This window comes from Bombina bombina, chromosome 10 (genome assembly GCF_027579735.1).
Source record: "Bombina bombina isolate aBomBom1 chromosome 10, aBomBom1.pri, whole genome shotgun sequence".
NCBI lineage: Eukaryota > Metazoa > Chordata > Amphibia > Anura > Bombinatoridae > Bombina > Bombina bombina.
The window spans coordinates 13,309,265-13,334,828 of record NC_069508.1 but is presented as its reverse complement, the minus strand read 5'-3'; the positions used below and the strand labels follow the sequence as shown (position 1 = coordinate 13,334,828).

The following is a 25,564-nucleotide window of genomic DNA, read 5'->3' as shown; positions in this document are numbered from 1 at the left end:
ATTATTATTATTATCATTTATTTTTATAGCGCCACAAAATTCCATAGTGCTGATAAAATATTTAATCTGAGAAAATGTAATAAAACAATTAAAAATTGAACCAAAACAATTAAAAATTGGACCAAATATCCTTTTTTAAAAAAAAAAAAAACTTGAATGCAAAATTGAAAAACATTACTTACAATAACTGAATTATAATTTAAACCTCCTGAAAACTCATATTATCAATTTTACCAATATACAATATGTATACACCTTTTTTTGGCTACACTATAAATTGATGTACATCTCAGAAATAAATTTAGAAACTTAGATTTTTACATCAGATAAGTACAAATATGAACATTATGATCATTCTCCTACATAACTAAACTTTCTGAACAGGATTATGCATATATAATACATTTCATGAGAAACAGCTTGTTTTATAAATTCATCTGCAGCAATGCTTTGTTTCCAAGGGACACTGCTTTTTAACCCTTCATCTTATCCAGAAAACATAACAATGTACATAGCAGTTAACATAAATATAAAACGGACCTTTACTTGCAACATTTCAGGCACCTTAGCTTTTAATCTGTTCCTTGTATTTAATATAATTTATACAATTTGGTGTTTTCTTTTTTTTATATTTGTATTGCAAATTTGTATAAAATTATCTCCCTTCTATCCTCTAAACTATAGATAGATAGATAGATAGATAGAGAGATAGATAGATAGATAGATAGATAGATTAGGATTATTACATCCTATTTAGACAATGCTCCATTGCTTTCCTTTAGCTACATTATTATTTATTTAATGCATCTCCAGGTAAGATATGAGTGGTAAACTCTGTATAATGACATTAGAATTTCTCATCTGTTATTCATAACTTCTTTTCTAAACCACAATTTATTTTATTACCTTTTTTAGAGAATTTGATTAATCATGTAAACATTGACTATGACTGTAATTTTTAATGTTTACATCTTATATTTTATTTTATTAAATTCAGTTGCTAAAATAAAATCTAAATACAGACAATACTGATGATATATTTAGTATTTTATCTAAGATGTGACAGCATAGTTATTTCTAATTCCTTTTTAGCCCGATGCACAATAAATATCATAAGATTCTATTTTATTCTACAAAATTGATGATTGAACAGTGTATTATCTAGAAACAGAACATTATATTTAATAATAATAATATAAAAACGTTATATTTATGTAGCCTTTATTATGTATTGGGTGTATAAATCCTTCACTATTAATATGAACAGTAAAAATAATTAAACAAAATTTAATGGTGGGGTTAGATTTTGTTTATATATTCAGTAAGGCTTTATATTTTATTTTTTAGTTTTTTTTAGTAATAAATAAATCATTTAAAAAAATAATGCTAATAATAATATTAATAATAATAATAAATTGGAATTGAATAGAAAATCATTGATATCTGACAGTTTTCACTACCTTCCTTTAAATTATTATTATTATTAATATTTATTTCTAATTCATTGCCAAATTTTGGTGTGCTGAAATCTTTTTATTCTGTTGCCGGTGTGTGTAGATTTCAACTGCAGATATATAAATGATTTGTATTCCATAAGCATAAAACTAGACACTGTTTCAGCTGTTAAACCTAATTAACATTTTTTTTTCTTTGTAAGTCTTCATGAAATTTATGGGTTATTTTAATTCTGTAATAACTTGTTTAGCTAAAATATAATCTTCCACATTCCTAAAAATTAGTAAAACACCTAAATATCAATTTAAGGCTGTGTATTATACTGTGGACAATAATTAAATCTTCATATTTAGGTGTAGTCACTGTGTTATATTCTTCTGCATTATTACACGCTTACATTTGTATATCTGCATCAGATATACATATTGATTATTTATGCTCATAATTTTATATTTTAAGTGAATTTTCTTATGTATTCCAAATTTCTAACACTTTATATATTTGTATATACTATATATAATATATATATATATATATATATATATATGGGAAAATACCTTATTTTTTAAACACGTCTCCTGAGATACCATTAGAGGGGCACTAACGCATAGTTTGAACAAGAAAACATACTCTTCACTAAATCTTACGTAGCAGAACCAAAGGGTATGTATGCTTCCTTGAAGTGAAAAAATCTTCATCGTGGTGAAAAAATGAAATATAAATATATATATATATTATTTTTATTTTTTACTATGCCTACATGCTTTGATGGCATTTTTTCCATCTATTCCTTTAAAAAACATCCAGCATTCAAAATGAAAGTTGCTCTTAAAAATAGATGAATATATTAGGTGAACTATTGATCAGTTTTGTGTATTTCTCTCATTATTTTGGGACTAAGCATCTTTTCTTGAGTAATTCTGTTACAAGGTACCATTTTATATCAATCTCTCTGTATTAAACGTCATAGTGTTCATTAAAGGCAAAACCTTATACAAAATTAAAAATTCAAATAAAAAATGAGCAATTTTACATTGAGAATAAAATTTCTTATTTTAAAAAGTGACTTTAATTCTTGCTGCACAAATAAGTAGAGACAGATTTCCAGTAAATTATATGTTTAAAGCAAACTAATTACAGGATTACAGACATCCTTTTGAGTTATACCAAAGCATATATATGTTGCTAAAAGCTTAAATAATGTGACATTCTAATTGATACACTAAATTTTCTTAAAATTATATTATTTTTTTAAAATGATATAAATTAATTATAAAAAATATTTTCAAAAAGATATTACAAACATTTTCTCTGCTGTGGTTTTATAAACAAAAATATTAATATCATGATCAATTTATATGTAAAACCTCAGTACTTTATTACTTATTGTATATTTTTTCTATAAATAACTTTGGTGTAATTATATTTGTGTTAAAAAAATTTGTGTTAAATTAAATTATGTATTACAATTATACAATTTTAATTATAATAAATCACCTAATATATTACATTTGTTAATTAATAAAGCTCTCCCACTTATCAGTCAAAGGAAAATAATGTAGGTTGGCTCAAATTGCTATTTATAATTATTTTAATCATAAACAAAAACAAATTAAAGTCACTAAATAAATATTTACTTATGCTTCGAACTTCTGCTGGGTGCAACCAAAATATTGTTGTCAGCCACTTGTGACCAGGCCTTACAAAGCCTATTAGTGCCTAAGGGATTATGGTCACAGCTCACATTATATCAAGCTTTAGCCTTTCTTTATAGACCTCGGAGCAAAGGTGAGCAGAAGTTGAGAGAGGGTTGATGGGCTTTATTCTAAAAGACCTATGATCTTTGCTGCACCTAGTCCTTCATATTTTCATTTTAAAGTACAAAAAAGCTATGGCAATCAATTCGTTCCAGATTTATACATTTATACAATTATTGAAACAAAACTATTTTCTTTTAGCAAAATAATTTTTGAAATAGTACCCTTTTAAAAAAAAAAATATGGTAATTGAGAAATAATCAACTTTTTAATTTTGTATGTTAACAAGAATTTGAAGTTTATTTTAATTTTAAAAAGCCAATGTGTTTATTTAATCATTGAATTTTTTTTGTGTAGTACATTCATGAGAGGTCTCTCATAATGTTTATCAAACAATTAAATTACCTCTGTGGATATAAATGAAATTTGTTTGCATAGGACAATTGTTGTTGTTTTTTTTTCTAGGAAAGCTGTTGTTTTGTGAATCAAATATGGGTGAGAAATATTTTTTAGCCCCCTAAGATCTTTTGATCAAAAATGAGGATTAATTTACTTCTTCTGTAATATATGTATATTATTTAAAATATCTTACATTTTTACCCACAATGATACAACTATATTGTTTATTTTTATTCCTAGATAATGTATTTTAGTGTTTATATAATTAAAATGTAACAATACTCAAGTATAAGTGAGTAAAAAAAATAATTGCATTATTTTATATTGAGTATCACAGCTATTGTAATGTGAATTAGCATACAAAGCTATAGTTATGTTATACATTCCATGTTCACCATGTTCTCTCTCTCTCTGTGTATGTATATATATATATATTATATATATATATATATATATTAGTATTTCAGTCTCAATGCTTGCATTTTTTTGTTTGCATTCTTATCCCACCTCTATTATAAACCATGCACTTTCCTAGTGCCTTTTGTGTCCAATTAATTTCTTGTATTGTAACAAATAAATGTTCACTATTGTCACTATTCAAATACAAAGATTAGTGTCACTTTTTAGTTATAACATAAACATTTAAAAACTAAGAAAAAATAGAGAGATCAAATAACTATTTACAAAGAGCAATAACTTAAAATGTGTGATGGGTGTGACACACGTGTGCAGCATAGCCTGTTGGTTATGAAGCGACTATGAGGTATGTTTGAGCTCTGAGCTTTAAACGGATGATTAAATACTGGTTTTCATCCAAGGGATTCCAGTGTCACTCCTAATTAATGGGAAATAATTAGCACAGGAGGTGTCCATGCTGTGTGCATCACGCATCATAAGGCACAATATACATTTGTGGGGATTCTAGATCCTGGCAATTTCTGGTAAAGTAGAGCTGGGTATTATTAGGAAATCATATAATAGTCAATCCCATGTGAAAACATTCTGGCAAAATGAAAAGGGTCAGTTTTATTTAAAGGGAACCCTATGAATATTTATATTTGTAAGGAGAAACCTCTTTGTTGCCACAAAGGGACTATAATGAATGTGCATAGCAACATTTTCAACCCTCTCTAGTAGCCACATGGGTAGTGCCACATGGGGAAAAGTAAACTTTTTACAACTACATTTAATGGGCTAATTGGTTGGTCCCGTGTAGATAAAAGTGATTTTATTACATTAACACAATCACATGTATGGATTCCTAAAGACATTTAAATGTTTATCAAGTATAAGAGTCATTCCCATGTATGGGCAAATGTGATTCTGATGACAATTCAATTTTTAAAGGGTCAGGCCCATGTAGGAGTAATGTTACCTAATTCCAGTGACATGCTAAATGGATTAACGATTCAGTCTCATGTAGGAGCAATGTGACCTAATGACATTGGGCATGTTTAATACATTAAAGAGTCAGTCCCCATGTAAAAGCAATGTAGTCTATTGACAGTTGTGTGTTTAATGGGAATGGCAGAAGTCCTAACCTGATGTATATTGTTGATGATGTCCACTCCTAAAGCTGGGCTTTTCCGCTTTCCTTGGCCTTCCCTTTTGTACAGTGCCTGTCCCATTAGTGAAGTAGGGTAAAGCGGCCAGCCCACCACCCTGAGCTGAGGAGCTCAGTGTAGCTGAGTTGTGGATGAAAGTCCCCTTGAACCAGTAGCTCAAAGTGAGCTCTACAGTACACCAGGTTTCCTTCATGCCAAAGTGGTCTCCTGTACTTAAGGTCTTGTTACAGGTGGTGCAAGTGAAGCAACTCAGGTGGTAGGACCAGACTCCCTCGCTCTCATGACCATCTCCGAGGCAAGAATACCTAGGTGGCAACGGGCACAACCTCTGGACTGAAAACCTTCTGGAGACAAACAGAGAGATAGTTCACCAGGGGGCAGGAAACTGTGCCCTGACAGTTGTCATTCTGCAATAGCATTTATTAATATTTAGAAATTAACCAGAACAGTAAACCCTGACCATCCATTAACTATTTCTGTACATGTAATCTAGTACTTGATGGTAAATGATATTCCTTATAAACATATAAACTGTGTGCTAACAGCATTATTTTGGAAAACATTATTTAACTTTCAAGACTATGATAGTCTACCAAGGAAACTCACCTCCTCCAATATAGAGACTGAAGTCATATGGTACACTAAACACAAACATCACTGTTCTTTTTTTGACCAAGCTGATGTTCCTCAGAAGGAGGGGCATGTAAAACTGGGATCTGCTTTCCTTCATGGTTCTCTCTAGAGGACAAAGTCTCAACTCATGTTACCTGTCACTGGGGTTCCACCAATCCACTCCCTCAGTTCCTAACCACTAACTACACCTTTCAATAATATTTAAGCACGTATTTTGTGGTATCAGATGGGTTTGAGTCAGCAGCTGTTAGAATAATTATCTATATATATACGTATATACTGTGTTATTGAAACATGAGGGAAGGCTTGGCCAAAAATCATAATGAAATGTGAGTAGGGAGACTGATACATGAATGGCCAGAAGAGAGCAGTGTGACAAGTGAAAATAACAAAACAAAAAACAACCAGCAGGAGTGAGGACAATAGAGAGGATCACTAGAGTTCTGTGAAGAGAAAGCCGTGAGTGCCAGAAATTGTAGACAGAAATGAGATACATATGGAGTAAGTAATAGGCAACGGTGAGAGACCCATGCAATTCCAAGGAAATAGTAGTGATATATCCAGTAAGTGGGCCAGAAAATAGTAATGAGATAGTCAGAGAGGGGGTCAGGAAATAGCCAGAGATTGGCCAAAACACAACAGTTGAGATAGCCAGAATGGCCAAAACTCAACAATTCCCAGTAGTGTGATAGCCAAGAAGTAGCATCGACTTAGCAATAGTTAGCCAGGAAGTTTTTCTGGACAAAGAAAGAGATAGCTAGGGAGTGTCCAGTTCCATCAATGAGATAGCCATGAAGTGGCCAGGACCTAAGGAGTAGCCAGTACAGCAGGAAGTAGTTTTTTCAATTCCAGTTCTCAGGGGCACACTAATGGGACAGGAGTTTAGTAATATCTGAACTAAAGCACAATTGAAATAATCAGAAGATCATAAACCATAGTTACTAACCTGCTCTTACCCTTCAATAGCATTCCCTGGTGGACTGTAATTGAAAAGCACTGAGTTATGACACATACTGTAGGTGAGATATCCAGGAGGAGCCAGGAAACTGCAGATTGTGAGCTTTCAAACGCCCTTGAAACAATACGAGATTAAAAAAGCAAATACCAAGAGTGGCCAATAGATAGTCATTTGCCTCTTTCCTATATCCTGTATTTCCTAAGAATATTTCAGTTATTCTATGTGTTCCACAAGTTATTTATGACCTGGAATAAGCAAATACGTGAAGTGCAAAAACGAAAATACTATGTTTAGAGTTTTTATATTGCCCCCATTGCTCGCGATATAAAAATGTGTTTAACCTCTGCAAAGAGATTAAACACATAGATCTAGATTACAGAGTGGCGCCGCTAATCAGACTTGTTCACTCTTGCACTAACTGCACTCAAAGTAAGCTTTTTACACGGCCAGATTAGTGAGCATATTACAAGTTGAAAGTAAACACGCACAAGCAAAACCCGATGGGACTTCGGATATCGCAACCACGTTAACTTCTTCTTTCCTTAGACTTCAATGGAGCACCGGTGTTAAAAAAAAAAACACTTATCGCTTGTGCGCTAACCTAACACACAAATTAGAACCAACCCTAAACCCAAAGGTAGTTATGCATATTTTTACATTCTAATGTTCTTCACATACATCCAAAGTGTAAATATATATGTGTATATATGTATATACATGTGTATATATGTTTGTATATACACATATAAACACATAAATACACATTTAAACAGACAAACATTATATATACAGATATATATAAATATATATATACATATACATATCTATCAGAAAGTGGTATATCTGAGAGTAATATTTATTTTTAATGTATTATTGTTGGATAACGCTTGGCTTATTAGCGAGTACATTTAGCCACCAATAAAGCAAGCGTAACCCAAGTACTGAACTAAAAAAATGTGCCTGTTTCTAAGCTTTACATTCCTGTTTTTAAAATAAAGATAGCAAGATGAGACAGGAGAAAATTTGATAATAAGATTAAATTAGAAAGTTGCTTAAAGGGACAGTATACACTCATTTTCATATAACTGCATGTAATAGACACTACTATAAAGAATAAGATGCTCAGATACTGATATAAAAATTCCAGTATAAAAACTGTTTAAAACTTACTTAGAAGCTCTCAGTTTAGCTCTGTTGAAAATGTAGCTGGGAAAGCCCACTGCAAAGTGGGAAATAAGACCCTCCCCCCCCCCTTCCTTTGCATATGAAAAGACCCTTTACACAAACAGGAGCAAGCTGGAGAAGGCAGCTGACGGGTATTTCACATAAAACTTTGGGGCTTGGTTAGGAGTCCTGAAATCAGAGCAATGTTATTTAAAAATAAGCAAAACTATACATTTAAAAACAAAAAACTTTATGGGCTATGTAAATAGATCATCTACAAAACATTTATGCAAAGAAAAAATGAGTGTATAATGGCCCTTTAAAATTGCTGCTCTATCTGAATCATTAAAGATAAAATCTGGGGGTTTAGATTTTCTTAAAGGTAATTGGGAAGCAAGTGTAATAGTGTAAGCATTGCTATACTCAGGTATGCTGCATTGAAGCAGAAAGCCAGAGGACACCTTGTTGGTGCAGATGGTTGCATGTATTTTAAAAAAAATGTAATGTAAGCTGGATCACAGTGAAATTAAAAAACCACAATATGTAGAAAATGTATATCACATTAGAAAGTATGGAGGACCACGCACACCAAGTAGCAGCAGAAAGCACATGAAAATTAAATGTATGGCAACAAATGCAAGAATCATGACAGGTAAAATGGGGGAGGATGGAGTTCTTAGTTGCAGAAGAGGGACTATGATGTTATCAGTATAACTGAACTTGATTGGGATGATTCACATGACTGGGCAGCTTAACTTAGAGGGGTATAATTTATTAGGAATAAAAAAGGGGTGGAGGAATCTGCATGGAATATTAAACCTAACCTTAAACCTACAATAAGGGAAGATATTTATGTTACAGGCGACAATGTGGAGACCCTGTGGGTGGAAATAAAGAGTGGGATCCAAAAAAAAATATACTAGGAACATGCTACAAGTCCCCCAATATTAGTGACCTGGAGAAAACTCAACTACTAATGCAAATAGGTAGGCTGCTAATAACAGTGCTGTAATTATGGGATGTTTTAACTACCCTGATATAAACTGGGCCAATAAAACTAGTTAATTCAGGATAAGGGGATAGATTTTTAAATGTTCTCAGGGATAACTTAATGTCACAATTAATAGAGAGCCAACTAGGAGTAACACTATATTAGATTTAGTGCTATCAAATAATATAGATATAAGAACATTTGGGTAACAGTGATCATAACATGGCCACATTTGAAATCTCTTTTCATAAGCAGTGTCTTAAAGGTTTAACAAAGACTTTTAATTTTAAGAAAGCAAAATTCAACGATTTAAGGGAAATCATTAAATAACATAAATTGGGACAAATTATTCTCTATAAAAATACAGAGGATAAATGGATAACATTTAAAACTTTGTTAAATAAATATACATATCAACAAATACCATATGGTTATAAAAATAAAAAATCCAATCCAATGTGGGGGCTGAATAAAATTGTGTTAAGAAAAATTAGGAAAAAAACAGGCATTTAAATTATTCAAAGAAATAGTACAGACTCAACATTCCATATATATATAAGGAATGTAACAAAGCATGCAAAAAAAGCAATCAAATTAGTCAAAATTGAAAATGAAAAATTAATTGCAAAGGATTCTAGTCTAACCCCGAAAAAATATTTAAGTACATAAATAGCAAGAAATCGAAGAGAAGACAATATAGGTACATTAAAATGTGTGGGAGGGTAGCATGATTAACAGTGACAAGGGGAGAAGGCTGGAGGTATTAAACCAGTTTTTTTTCTTCAGTATACACAAGAGAGGAACCATTGGATGATACTATTCTCTTGTAAGTGTATACAGTCCACGGATCATCCATTACTGTGGGATATTCTCCTTCCCAACAGGAAGTTGCAAGAGGATCACCCACAGCAGAGCTGCTATATAGCTCCTCCCCTAACTGCCATATCCAGTCATTCTCTTGCAACTCTCAACATTAGCTGGAGCGTAGTAAGAGTGGAAAGTGGTGTAATATAGTTAGTTTTTTCTTCAATCAAGATTTTATTGTTTTTAAATGGTACCGGAGTCGTACTATTTTTATCTCAGGCAGAAGCTGAGGAAGGAGAGCTTCAGTCTGTGGGTGACATTTCTGATTCGGGGAAACCTGATTCAGATATTTCTACTTTTAAATGTAAGCTTGAGAACCTCCGGTGTATTGCTTGGGGGAGGTTTAGCTGCTCTGAATGACTGTGACACAATTGCAGTGCCAGAGAAATTGTGGTAGGACTGGATAAATACTATGCAGTGCCGGTGTGTACTGATTGTTTTTTCCAATTCCTAAAAGGTTTACAGAAATTATTAATAAGGAGTGGATAGACCCGGTGTGCCATTTTCCCCCCCTCCTATTTTTTAGAAAAATGTTTCCAATAGACGCCACCACACGGGACTGTATGGCAGACGGTTCCTAAGGTGGAGGGAGCAGTTTCTACTTTAGCAAAGCGTACCACTATCCCTGTCGAGGACAGTTGTGCTTTTTCAGATCCAATGGATAAAAAATTAGAAGGTTACCTTAAGAAAATGTTTATTCAACAAAGGTTTGTATCCTGCAGCCCCTTGCAGGCATTGCGCCTGCGGCGTTCTGGTTTGAGACTCTGGAAGAGGCCTTTCAGACAGCTACTCCATTGACTGAAATACTTGACAAACTGTAGAACACTTAAGCTAGCTAATTCTTTTGTTTCTGATGCCAATTGTTCATTTTGGGACTAAACTAACGGCTAAGAATTCTGGATTCGCCATCCAGGCGCGTAGGGCGCTATGGCTTAAATCTTGGTCAGCTGACGTGATTTCAAAGTCTAAATTACTTAACATTCCCTTCAAGGGGCAGACCCTATTCGGGCCTGGTTTGAAGGAAATTATTGCTGACATTACTGGAGGTAAGGGTCATACCCTTCCTCAGGACAGGGCCAGATCAAGGGCCAAACAGTCTAATTTTCGTGCCTTTCGAAATTTCAAGGCAGGTGCAGCATCAACTTCCTCTGCTACAAAACAAGAGGGAACTTTTGCTCAATCCAAGCCGGGCTGGAAACCTAACCAGTCCTGGAACAAAGGCAAGCAGGCCAGAAAGCCTGCTGCTGCCTCTAAGACAGCATGAAGGAACGGCCCCCTACCCGGTAACGGATCTAGTAGGGGGCAGACTTTCTCTCTTCGCCCAGGCGTGGGCAAGAGATGTTCATTGGAGATCATATCTCAGGGATATCTTCTGGACTTCAAAGCTTCCCCTCCTCAAGGGAGATTTCACCTTTCGAGATTATCTGTAAACCAGATAAAGAAAAAGGCATTCTTACGCTGTGTGCAAGACCTCCTAGTTATGGGAGTGATCTGTCCAGTTCCACAGACGGAACAGGGACAGGGCTTTTATTCAAATCTGTTTGTGGTTCCCAAAAAAGAAGGAACCTTCAGACCCATTTTGGATCTAAAGATCTTAAACAAATTCCTCAGAGTTCCATCGTTCAAAATGGAAACTATTCGGACCATCCTACCTATGATCCAGGAGGGTCAGTACATGACCACAGTGGATTTGAAGGATGCTTACCTTCAAATACCGATTCACAAAGATCATCATCGGTTCCTAAGGTTTGCCTTTCTGTACAGGCATTACCAATTTGTGGCTCTTCCCTTCGGGTTAGCTACAGCTCCAAGAATCTTTACAAAGGTTCTGGGATCGCTTCTGGCGGTTCTAAGACCGCGAGGTATATCAGTGGCCCCTTATCTGGACGACATCCTGATACAGGCGTCAAGCTTTCAGATTGCCAAGTCACATACGGACATAGTTCTGGCATTTCTCAAGTCACATGGGTGGAAGGTGACGAGGAAAAAAGAGTTCTCTATTCCCCACCTCACAAGAGTCTACTCCTAGGGGGACTCTGATAGATTCTGTAGAAATTAAGATTTACCTGACAGAATCCAGGTTATCAAAGCTTCTAAAATCTTGCCGTGTTCTTCATTCTATTCCGCGGCCCTTCGATGGCTCAGTGTATGGAAGTAATCGGCTTGATGGTAGTGGCAATGGACATAGTGCCATTTGCGCGCCTTACACCTCAGGACCGCTGCAACTATGCATGCTCAGGCAGTGGAATGGGGATTATACAGATTGGTCCCCTCTGCTAAATCTGGATCAAGAGACCAGAGATTCTCTTCTCTGGTGGCTTTTCTCGGGTCCATCTGTCCAAGGTATGACCTTTCGCCAGATTGGACAATTGTAACAACAGATGCCAGCCTTCTAGGTTGGGGTGCAGTCTGGAATTCCCTGAAGGCTCAGGGATCGTGGACTCAGGAGGAGAAACTCCTCCCAATAAATATTCTGGAGTTAAGAGCAATATTCAATGCTCTTCTAGCTTGGCCTCAGTTAGCAACCCTGAGGTTCATCAGATTTCAGTCGGACAACATCACGACTGTGGCTTACATCAACCATCAAGGGGGAACCAGGAGTTCCCTAGTGATGTTAGAAGTCTCCAAGATAATTCACTGGGCAGAGACTCACTCTTGCCACCTATCAGCAATCCATATCCCAGGTGTAGAAAACTGGGAGGCGGATTTTCTAAGTCGTCAGACTTTTCATCCGGGGGAGTGGGAACTCCATCCGGAGGTGTTTGCTCAATTGGTTCATCGTTGGGGCAAACCAGAACTGGATCTCATGGCGTCTCGCCAGAACGCCAAGCTTCCTTGTTACGGATCCAGGTCCAGGGACCCAGAAGCGGCACTGATAGATGCTCTAGCAGCGCCTTGGTTCTTCAACCTGGCTTATGTGTTTCCACCGTTTCCTCTGTTCCCTCGACTGATTACCAAAATCAAACAGGAGAGAGCATCTGTGATATTGATAGCGCCTGCGTGGCCACGCAGGACCTGGTATGCAGACCTAGTGGACATGTCATCCTTTCCACCATGGATCCTGCCTCTGAGACAAGACCTTCTACTACAAGGTCCTTTCAATCATCCGAATCTAATTTCTCTGAGACTGACTGCATGGAGATTGAACGCTTGATTTTATCAAAGCGTGGCTTCTCCGAGTCAGTCATTGATACCCTTATACAGGCACGAAAGCCTGTCACCAGGAAAATCTATCATAAGATATGGCGTAAATATCTTTATTGGTGTGAATCCAAGAATTACTCATGGAGTAAGGTTAGGATTCCTAGGATATTGTCCTTTCTCCAAGAGGGTTTGGAAAAAGGATTATCAGCTAGTTATTTAAAGGGACAGATTTCTGCTCTGTCTATTCTTTTGCACAAGCGTCTGGCAGAAGTTCCAGACGTTCAAGCTTTTTGACAGGCTTTGGTTAGAATTAAGCCTGTGTTTAAACCTGTTGCTCCCCCATGGAGCTTAAACTTGGTTCTTAAAGTTCTTCAAGGGGTTCCGTTTGAACCCCTTCATTCCATTGATATTAAACTTTTATCTTGGAAAGTTCTGTTTTTGATGGCTATTTCCTCGGCTCGGAGAGTCTCTGAGTTATCTGCCTTACAATGTGATTCTCCTTATCTGATTTTCCATTCAGATAAAGTAGTTCTGCGTACAAAACCTGGGTTTTTACCTAAGATAGTTTCTAACAAGAATATCAATCAAGAGATTGTTGTTCCATCATTGTGTCCTAATCCTTCTTCAAAGAAGGAACGTCTTTTACATAATCTGGACGTGGTCCGGGCTTTGCAGTTTTACTTACAAACTACTAAAGATTTTCGCCAAACATCTACACTGTTTGTTGTTTACTCTGGACAGAGGAGAGGTCAAAAAGCTTCGGCAACCTCTCTTTCTTTTTGGCTTCGGAGCGTAATACGCTTAGCCTATGAGACTGCTGGACAGCAGTCCCCCTGAAAGAATTACAGCTCATTCTACTAGAGCTGTGGGCTTCCACCTGGGCCTTTAAGAATGAGGCTTCTGTTGAACAGATTTTGCAAGGCGGCGACTTGGTCTTCGCTTCATACCTTTTCAAATTTTACAAATTTGAATACTTTTGCTTCTTCGGAGGCTATTTTTGGGAGAAAGGTTCTACAGGCAGTGGTTCCTTCCATTTAAGCCTGCCTTGTCCCTCCCTTCATCCGTGTACTTTAGCTTTGGTATTGGTAATCCCACAAGTAATGGATGATCCGTGGACTGGATACACCTTACAAGAGAAAACATAATTTATGCTTACCTGATAAATGTATTTCTCTTGTGGTGTATCCAGTCCACGGCCCGCCCTATCTTTTTAAGGCAGGTCTAAATTTTAATTTAAACTACAGTCAACCACTGCACCCTATGGTTTCTTCTCTTTCTCTGCTTGTTTCGGTCGAATGACTGGATATGGCCAGATTGGGGAGGAGCTATATAGCAGCTCTGCTGTGGGTGATCCTCTTTGCAACATCCAGTTGGGAAGGAGAATATCCCACAAGTAATGGATGATCGTGGACTGGAGACACCACAAGAGAGAATAAATTTATCAGGTAAAGCATAATTATGTTTTTGAACAAAAATAGAACATGCCAGCCCTTACCATTAACTGGGTTTTGTTTAGAGGATATTAGGAAAAAACTAGATAATATTAAGGTAAATAAAACTCCAGGCCCAGATGGGAATACACCCAAGGGTGTTAAGGGAATTTAGCACTGTTATAGACAAACGTCTACTCTTATTTTTCAAGACTCATTATCCTCAGGCATGGTCCCCCAGGATTGGCGTAAAGCTGATGTGGTGCCACTCTTCAAAAAGGGAAGCAGGATGATCCAGGAAGCTATAGACCAGTTAGTGGGGGAAGATATTTGAAGGGATTATAATGGATTATATTGATGAGCATATTTGTGCAAACAAGATTGTGAGTTCTAATCAAAATGGTTTTAATGAGAAATAGATCATTGTTAGGTAATATGGAGGAAATGTTCCTTATATAGTGGATCACAACTGCAGTCCCTGTAATAATTAGAAGAGCATGGTTGGTTTTTAAGTAGACCCCTGTTATCTCTGTTACAGGAGTAGGTGTTGGAAGTGTATAAGGTCTGAAGTAACCAGAGGAGGAACGATAATGTATTCCACCGGGCATGCAACTAACAGGACAGGTGTTGCCTGAGATAGTAAACAGAGAGCAGAGAATAATGTTGTTCTGTTGAATGAGCTGTACAATAAAGTTCCTTTAGTTGTTAGTAAAAGTTCTTACTGTGTATAATACAAGTTGCAAGGCAGTAACTTGAGAGTTTGTAGCAAGAGAAAGCTTGATTCACTCTGCAGGGAGAAGTGCTTCGTAGCTGCAGCAGCAGCGGCTGTGAGGGTGTGCGTGCGAACTGTCCAATCAGGAGGCTGGTAAAGCTGACAGGCAGAGTGGACGCTGAGCACACAGAGGAGACAAACCAATTCAGGAGCGGTAAAAGTTTGTAAACGGCTGGAACTGAGAAGCGGTATGTAAAAGTTCAGTGCAGTGTGTTACACAGCCTTAATCCTCGGTAGTTTAAGTGGAAGATCCGGTATACAGGTAACAGAGGTAGTAGCTGCAAAGGTCCGTAACCAGAAAGGTGCTTGCTTGGTTGTTTGAAAGGCACAACTCGTTGTGCAGGTAGATTATTCCTGAATAGTAAAAGTTTTTAGCTTTAGCAGGAGAAATAGTATCTGTGTCAAGGCGACTTAGTCAGTAACACAAACGCATTAATTGGCAGGTGGAAGGGGAGGAGTAGCCTTATATAGGAGATGCTTAAGGTACATACTGACTAACAAGTATCTGACAATCATGTCAAACTAATCTAATTAGATTCTATGTGGAAGTAAGTAAAAATATAGATAAAGAGGAATCAGTTGATGTGATATACTTAGATTTTCCAGTGCCACATGAGAGATTAATGCACAAAATTAAGGGACTGGGAATATCTGAAAATGTTAGCTCATGGATAAATAACTGGATAAAAGATAGGGAGCAATGAGTAGTAGTAAATGGATCATACTCAGATTGGACAAAGGTAATCAGTGGAGTCCCCCCAGGGATCAGTACTGGGCCCTGTTCTATTTAAATATTTTATAAATGACTTGGAGCAAGGATTAAATAGCGACATCTCTATTTTTGCAGATGATACTAAGTTAAGTAAGGTCATTAGGTCAGTGCAGGATGAACTTTCGTTACCAAAGGACCTGCAAAAATTAGAAGGATGGGCAGGTAAACGGAAAATGAGATTTAATACGGGAAAATGCAAGGTTCTACATTTTGGAAGTAAAAATAAGCAGGCAATATATTATTTAAATGGGACAAGACTTAGCCAAACATAGGAGGAAATGGATTTGGCGGGTAGTAATAGATAACAAGCTTCAAAGGCAAAAAAGATAATAGCATGTATTAAAAGAGGCATTGATTCAAAGGAGGAAAGCCTACTTCTGTCACTATATAAAGCCCTGTTAAGACCTCACCTTGAGTATGGAGTGCAGTTCTAGGTAGCCGATCGCAAAAAAAGATATTGCAGAACTAGAAAAAAGTTCAGAGAAAGGCCACAAAGCTAATAAGAGGGTTGGAGAATTTAAGCTATGAGGAGAGGCTAGCCAAACTGGGTCTGTTTTCTTTAGAAAAAAGGGCACTTGAGGGGTGACATGATTACTTTATATAAATATATTCAAGGGCCCATATACAGAGAATATCAAAAAAATGGAAAAACAGCACACCAATTTACCTCTTCCAGTGGGGCACGGAGTAACAGACTTGCCAAGTCTCACCAAAGTCCATAAAATTCAAAAACTCCAGCCACCAATTTCTTTAAAAGACCTTTATTCTTTTGTCATGGGTCCCATTGATATACAACGTTTCAAGCCAGCATTAGGCCTCTTAGTCATGTCATGACTAAGAGCCTAATGCTGGCTTGAAACGCCATATACAGAGAGGGCAGAAAGCTCTGTTTATTCCAAGAAAATTGATTGTGACAAGAGGTCACAATTTAACGTTGGAGGAAAGGAAATTTAATCTCCTGCAACGGAAACGTTTTTTTCACTGTAAGAGCAATAAAATTGTGGAATGGATTAGGAATTCTTAATTGGTGCGCAAATTGCTCCTTGCAACTATCACCTATCTGCTCCAAAGACAGATATATAATGGAAAGATACAAGAAATATATAAATTGGTGAGAGTGCGGCTAGCAGCAACAGGGGATGTGTCACTGGTATAGGCAAAATAAAAATCATAAAGCAAATTTGTTATAAAATACAAACACATTTTATTTCAATAAACACATAGGTAAAATCCTAATTTTATGACTATTTGCCTTTATTGATTTTATATATTTGCCTATACCAGTGAACACATCCCCTGTTGCTGCTAGCGCACTCTCACCAATTTATATATTTCCACAAAAATTGTGGAACTCATTACCAAAGGAGGTGGTGAATGCCAATACCCTAGATACATTTAAAAATTGTTTGGAACATTTCTGTCTATAAATAAAAATTCATAGATATGATTGCTAGTATTAAATGGGTTACCTTTTAGTGGGATTATTTAAGCTTAACTGGAGCTTTTTGTAAGATATTTAGCATTTGTATAGGTTGAACTCAATGGACTTCGGTCTTTTTATCAACTTCATCTCTATGTTACTATGTACTATGTTACTATGTACTATGTTACTATGTACCTATGTGTTTAAATAAAGGGGGTAATTTATTAATAGTTGAGCGGACATGATTCGCTATAGCGAATCCTGTCTACTCGACCTCGCTAAATGCAGACACGCCTACGCTGTCAGCATTTAACATTGCACAAGCAATTAAAGTGAAATGCTTGTGCAATGCCGCTTCCTGCTCATTGGCGGCTAATCAGCCACTAGCAGGGGCTGGCTGTCAAGCATCCCGATCGGATCAGGATGATTTGGATGGACAAGTTAAGGAGCAGCGGTCTTATGATTGCAGCTTTCTTAACTTCCGTTTCATCCACTGCTTAATAAATGGAACCCAAAGACTGAATTTACCACAAAAGGACAGACCCTATCACTAGACTCAAATGAGCAGACAGGACATTTCTTTCAACCCTAAAATCAGTGTTAAAAAATAAAACAAAATATTGATCAACTTTAAAAAGAAACCCAGTTCTTGATTCTGAACCAAACATCCAGCTACACAAATACCATCAGAGCTTTGGAATGTCAAAATAATATGTGTGGAAACAACATTTCTAATTGAACCCCCCCCCCCCCCCGTCAAAATCAAACATAAAGTTAGAAATACAATCCAAGTATATATTTACATATAAAAACAAACATTAAAAAATATAGTTTGTGCTCAACAATAATATGGCAGCCAAAATATTTATATAATCAAACGTAATGAATACACATCTCTATTATATTACACATACAGTAGATGCAGTATACACAGAGTTGATACCTGTAGTAGTCCTCCTTACATTATATACACATACAGTACTTGCAGTATACACAGACTTGTACTTGTAGTAGTCCTCCTTACATTAATACACATACAGTACATGCAGTATACACTGAGTTGTACCTGTAGTAGTCCTCCTTACATTATATACACATACAGTACCATGCAGTATACACTGAGTTTGTACCTGTAGTAGTCCCTCCTTACATTATATACACATACAGTACATGCAGTATACACAGAGTTGTACCTGTAGTAGTCCTCCTTACATTATATACACATACAGTACATGCAGTATACACAGACTTGTACTTGTAGTAGTCCTCCTTACATTATATACACATACAGTACAGCAGTATACACTGAGTTGTACCTGTAGTAGTCCTCCTTACATTATATACACATACAGTACATGCAGTATACACAGACTTGTACCTGTAGTAGTCCTCCTTACATTATATACACATACAGTACATGTAGTATACAATTACAGTACATACAGTATACACAGAGTTGTACCTGTAGTAGTCCCTTCCTAACATTATATACACATACAGTACATGCAGTATACACAGAGGTGGTACCTGTAGTAGTCCTCCTTACATTATATACACATACAGTACATGTAGTATACACAGAGTTGTACTGTAGTAGTCCTCCTTACATTATATACAACATACAGTGCATGCAGATACACAGAGTTGTACCTGTAGTAGCCATCCTTACATTATATACACATACAGCACATGCAGTATACACTGAGTTGTACCTGTAGTAGTCCTCCTTACATTATATGCACATACAGTACATGCAGTATACACTGAGTTGTACCTGTAGTAGTCCTCCTTACATTATATACACGTACAGCACATGCAGATACACAGAGTTGTACCTGTAGTAGTCCTCCTTACATTATATACACATACAGTACATGCAGTATACACAGAGTTGTACCTGTAGTAGTCCTCCTTACATTATATACACATACAGTACATGCAATATACACAGAGTTGTACCTGTAGTAGTCCTCCTTACATTATATACACATACAGCACATGCAGTATACACAGAGTTGTACCTGTAGTAGTCCTCCTTACATTATATACACATACAGTACATGCAGTATACACTGAGTTGTACCTGTAGTAGACCTCCTTACATTATATACACATACAGTACATGTAGTATACACTGAGTAGTCCCTGTAGTAGTCCTCCTTACAGTATATATACATACAGTACATGCAGTATACACAGAGTTGTACCTGTAGTAGCCCTCCTTACATTATATACACATACAGTACATGTAGTATACACTGAGTTGTACCTGTAGTAGTCCTCCTTACATTATATACACATACAGTACATGCAGTATACACAGACTTGTACCTGTAGTAGTCCTCCTTACATTATATACACATACAGCACATGCAGTATACACAGAGTTGTACCTGTAGCAGTCCTCCTTACATTATATACACATACAGTACATGCAGTATATACACAGAGTTGTACCTGTAGTAGTCCTCCTTACATTATATACACATACAGTAAATGCAGTATACATAGAGTTGTACCTGTAGTAGCCCTCCTTACATTATACACATACAGTACATGCAGTATACACAGAGTTGTACCTGTAGTAGTCCTCGTTACATTATATACAAATACAGTACAATGCAGTATACACAGACCTGTGTACCTGTAGTAGTCCTCCTTACAGTAGATGCTCCCATCTTTGCTGAAGCAGGTGAGCTCAGATTCCAGCGCCAGTTTACATTCACAGCACTTTAGACAGCGTAGGTGCCACTGCTTATCTACTGCCAGCAGGTAGTACCAGATCTGAGACTCTTCCACCACAACCTGCACAAAGAGCCGGCTTCTCTGGACTCAGTGGGGGCATGCGCTGGTGAAAAAAATCATAAGTCAATTATTGTACTTATGTAACCAAAAAATACAATAATTGTACAAAAACATACACTGAAGAGCAAATAAGTAGTGGAAGGGCAACTGTTATACTACAAACATAAAGAAAATAGCAGCATCATACTCTGAGAAGGAGAGCGTACATTAAGATCCTACCAGAGTTGTCACTACCCTAAGGCGAGGAGGTACAGTGTTCTTCAGTGCTTTTATGTGGACAACTATAGGACTACATGTCAACCCAATCTGCTTTTGTATGGTATATGATGCTATGATGTTATAGCACAGAGTTTGGCTATGATCCTACTCTGCACATTTGCTTCTACACCTATGACACATAGAAACATAAGATAGAAATATAGATGTTGACATCAGATAAGAGCCATAAGCCCACGTCTGCCTATATTTCCTATAAAATATAATCTTGATTAGTTTTTAGAATAGCCTTATGCTTTATCCCAGTCATTGTTGTAGCCCCTTCAGTGTTTGTCTTTGCCACCTCCATTTATTCCATAAATCAACCACCCTTTCTGAGAAGAAATGCTACCGCAAATGACTTCTGCCCTTCAGCTTCAGATCCTGGCCTCTTATTCTGGTTTTGCTTATTTTCAGTTTCAGTTTTATTTAACCCTTAACACACTTAAGGTTTCTATCACATCCCCTCTCTCCCTCTTTTGTCCTCTAAACTATACATGTTTAAGCCATCAAGTCTTTCTTTGTGTTATTTTTTTTAGACCATATACCATTTAGCAGCCTCCTTTGAAAAGATTTGAGTTTATATATATCGTCTGGAAATATGGGGGCCGATTTATTAATGGCCCGAATTGCCCCTGAATGCCCCTGTTTCCGTGCGATCCTTCAGGCTCGCTGGAAACAACAGTTAAGAAGTAGTGGTCTTAACAAAGTATGCTGTCGGCATTCAGCAATGTCTGTCGGACATAATGCGCTGAGCGGATCATGTCGAACAGACATTTGATGAATCTGCCCCTTGGCCTTAAATGGCCTCCAGAACTGTACACAATACCAAGATAAGACCTAACTAGAGATCTGTAAAGTGGCATAAGAACCTTACTATTCCTGTTACAAATAACAGTTTGGAGATCGGGTTGTGGAAGATTTGTACACCATGGGTTTGACTTAACCAAAGGCAGGGCATTCATCTCCACCCTGTCCGCACGGCATCGCGGCTAGCAGGCAGCAATATGCTGCTTGCATTTATCACTGCACAAGCTACCTCTTGAGCATTGCAAATATGAATCACCACGGTTGGAGAAGTCTAGGGGATTGAAAAATGCCAACTGAGAGCTGACGTAGTTGGTTAAAAATCAGTGGTCCTGATGACCGTTGGTTCTTAACTATCGGCTGCGAAGTCACTCATAAAAAGGCACTCCAAAGCTGCATTCACAGCTTCCTAAATGGAGCTCCTTGTCTCAATCTCTGGTGTACTCCTGACCTCTCTGAGAGTATCTGAAACACATTTCTGGGTCTTTTATAAGTAGGCTTTGTCATTTTTGCAAGTTTGTGCAGTGACTTCACAAATAAATGGCTTATTTAACATTCCATTATAAATAAGTTTATATCATTTTTCTAATTTGTAGAAATATTATATAGATGATTATATATAGGTATGGATATATACAAATATATATAGGAATATCTATTTATAAATACATAGGGGCCAATCTATCAAGCTCCAAATGGAGCTTGATGGCCCGTGTTTCTGGTGAGACTTCAGACTCGCCAGAAACAGCAGTTATGAAGCAGCGGTCACAAAGACCACTGCTCCATAACGTGTCCGCCTGCTGTGAGCAGGCGGACAGACATCGCCGGAAATCAACCCGATCGAGTACGATCGGGTTGAATGACCACCCCCCTGCTGGCGGCCGATTGGCCGCGAGTCTGCAGGGGGCGGCGTTGCACCAGCAGCTCTTGTGAGCTACTGGTGCAATTCTGAATACGGAGAGCGTATTGCTCTCCGTATTCAGCGAAGTCTGGCGGACCTGATCCGCACTGTTGGATCAGGTCCGCCAGACTTTGATAAATAGGGGCCATAGAATATATTCTGCTATGTGCAGAACTTTGGAATGTGAAATATTTATAGTAAATACACAGTATAACACTTTTAAAAGTTTTCAGCTACTTAACTGCAAAGGGCTCCATTGCACTTCTATATATATCTATATGTGTATACATATGTATTTATGTGTTTATATGTCTGTAAATTTGTATATACATATAAATACCTATGTACCCACATATAAACATTTATTATTATTATCGGTTATTTGTAGAGCGTATATACATACATGTTTAGACGTGTATATGTATGTATCTCCGTGTTAAAGCTCTTTGTAGCCTTGATTTCTCCTATTAGACAGTGTTATTATGAGTGTAACTGTACTGTGTAATGTATATTTATTAGATAGTGTTATTATGAGTGTAACTGTACTGTGTAATGTAATATTTATTAGATAGTGTTATTATGTGTGTAACTGTACTGTGTAATGTATATTTATTAGATAGTGTTATTTATGAGTGTAACTGTACTGTGTAATGTATATTTATTAGATAGTGTTATTATGAGTGTAACTGTACTGTGTAATATATATTTATTAGATAGTGTTATTATGAGTGTAACTGTACTGTGTAATGTATATTTATTAGATAGTGTTATTATGAGTGTAACTGTACTGTGTAATGTATATTTATTAGATAGTGTTATTATGAGTGTACCTGTACTGTGTAATGTATATTTACTAGATAGTGTTATTATATGTGTAACTGTACTGTGTAATGTATATTTATTAGACAGTGTTATTATGTGTGTAACTGTACTGTGTAATGTATATTTATTAGATAGTGTTATTATGTGTGTAACTGTACTGTGTAATGTATATTTATTAGATAGTGTTATTATGTGTGTAACTGTACTGTGTAATGTATATTTATTAGATGGTGTAATTATGAGTGAAACTGTACTGTGTAATGTATATTTATTAGACGGTGTTATTATGTTATGAGTGTAACTGTACTGTGTAATGTATTTTTATTAGATAGTGTTATGTGTGTAACTGTACTGTGTATTGTATATTTATTAGATAGTGTTATTATGTGTGTAACTGTACTGTGTAATGTATATTTATTAGATAGTGTTATTATGTGTGTAACTGTACTGTGTAATGTATATTTATTAGATAGTGTTATTATGTGTGTAACTGTACTGTGTAGTGTATATTTATTAGATAGTGTTATTATGAGTGTAACTGTACTGTGTAGTGTATATTTATTAGATAGTGTTATTATGAGTGTAACTGTACTGTGTAATGAATTTTTATTAGACAGTGTTATTATAAGTGTAATTGTACTGTGTAATGTATATTTATTAGATAGTGTTATTATGTGTGTAACTGTACTGTGTAATGTATATTTATTAGATAGTGTTATTATGAGTGTAACTGTACTGTGTAATGTAGTGTTATTAGACAGTGTTATTATGAGTGTAACTGTACTGTGTAATGTATATTTATTAGATAGTGTTATTTTGTGTGTAACTGTACTGTGTAATGTATATTTATTAGATAGTGTTATTATATGTGTAACTGTACTGTGTAATGTATATTTATTAGATGGTGTTATTATGTGTGTAACTGTACTGTATAATATATTGTTATTAGACAGTGTTATTATGAGTGTAACTGTACTGTGTAATGTATATTTACTAGATAGTGTTATTATAAGTGTAACTGTACTGTGTAATGTATATTTATTAGATAGTGTTATTATGAGTGTACCTGTACTGTGTAATGTATATTTACTAGATAGTGTTATTATATGTGTAACTGTACTGTGTAATGTATATTTATTAGACAGTGTTATTATGTGTGTAACTGTACTGTGTAATGTATATTTATTAGATAGTGTTATTATGTGTGTAACTGTACTGTGTAATGTATATTTATTAGATAGTGTTATTATGTGTGTAACTGTACTGTGTAATGTATATTTATTAGATGGTGTTATTATGAGTGAAACTGTACTGTGTAATGTATATTTATTAGACGGTGTTATTATGTTATGAGTGTAACTGTACTGTGTAATGTATTTTTATTAGATAGTGTTATGTGTGTAACTGTACTGTGTTTTGTATATTTATTAGATAGTGTTATTATGTGTGTAACTGTACTGTGTAATGTATATTTATTAGATAGTGTTATTATGTGTGTAACTGTACTGTGTAATGTATATTTATTAGATATTGTTATTATGTGTGTAACTGTACTGTGTAGTGTATATTTATTAGGTAGTGTTATTATGAGTGTAACTGTACTGTGTAGTGTATATTTATTAGATAGTGTTATTATGAGTGTAACTGTACTGTGTAATGTATTTTTATTAGACAGTGTTATTATGAGTGTAACTGTACTGTGTAATGTATATTTATTAGATAGTATTATTATGTGTGTGTAACTGTACTGTGTAATGTATATTTATTAGATAGTGTTATTATGAGTGTAACTGTACTGTGTAATGTAGTGTTATTAGACAGTGTTATTATGAGTGTAACTGTACTGTGTAATGTATATTTATTAGATAGTGTTATTATGTGTGTAACTGTACTGTGTAATGTATATGTATTAGATGGTGTTATTATGTGTGTAACTGTACTGTGTAATATATTGTTATTAGACAGTGTTATTATGAGTGTAACTGTACTGTGTAATGTATTTTATTAGACAGTGTTATTATGTGTGTAACTGTACTGTGTAATGTATATTTATTAGATAGTGTTATTATGTGTGTAACTGTACTGTGTAATGTATATTTATTAGATAGTGTTACTATGTGTGTAACTGTACTGTGTAATGTATATTTATTAGATAGTGTTATTATGTGTGTAACTGTACTGTGTATTGTATATTTATTAGATAGTGTTATTATGTGTGTAACTGTACTGTGTTATGTATATTTATTAGATAGTGTTATTATGTGTGTAACTGTACTGTGTAATGTATATTTATTAGATAGTGTTATTATGTGTGTAACTGTACTGTGTAGTGTATATTTATTAGATAGATATACTGTACTGACATCACACACATGGAGGGACATATAATGTACTGACATCACAAACATGGAGGGACATATAATGTTCTGACATCACACACATGGAGGGACATATACTGTACTGACATCACACACAGGGAAGGACATATACTGTACTGACATCATCATACACAGGGAAGGACATATAATGTACTGACATCATACACAGGGAGGGACATATAATGTACTGACATCATACACAGGGAGGGACATATACTGTACTGACATCACACACATGGAGGGACATATACTGTACTAACATCACACAC

The 25,564-nt window shown here is 35.7% G+C and overlaps 1 protein-coding gene across 1 annotated transcript in view; it reads right to left on the bottom strand.

Annotated features, from left to right (window-relative positions):
• The window catches only part of LHX9 (LIM homeobox 9), a 59,646-nt gene that overhangs the window by 2,047 nt on the left and 32,035 nt on the right, over positions 1–25,564 (bottom strand). The window contains 8 exon segments of the mRNA XM_053693506.1: positions 5,167–5,203; positions 5,205–5,282; positions 5,284–5,360; positions 5,363–5,438; positions 5,441–5,500; positions 5,502–5,520; positions 19,972–20,105; positions 20,107–20,175. Coding sequence (XP_053549481.1) covers positions 5,167–5,203; positions 5,205–5,282; positions 5,284–5,360; positions 5,363–5,438; positions 5,441–5,500; positions 5,502–5,520; positions 19,972–20,105; positions 20,107–20,175 — 550 coding nt within the window.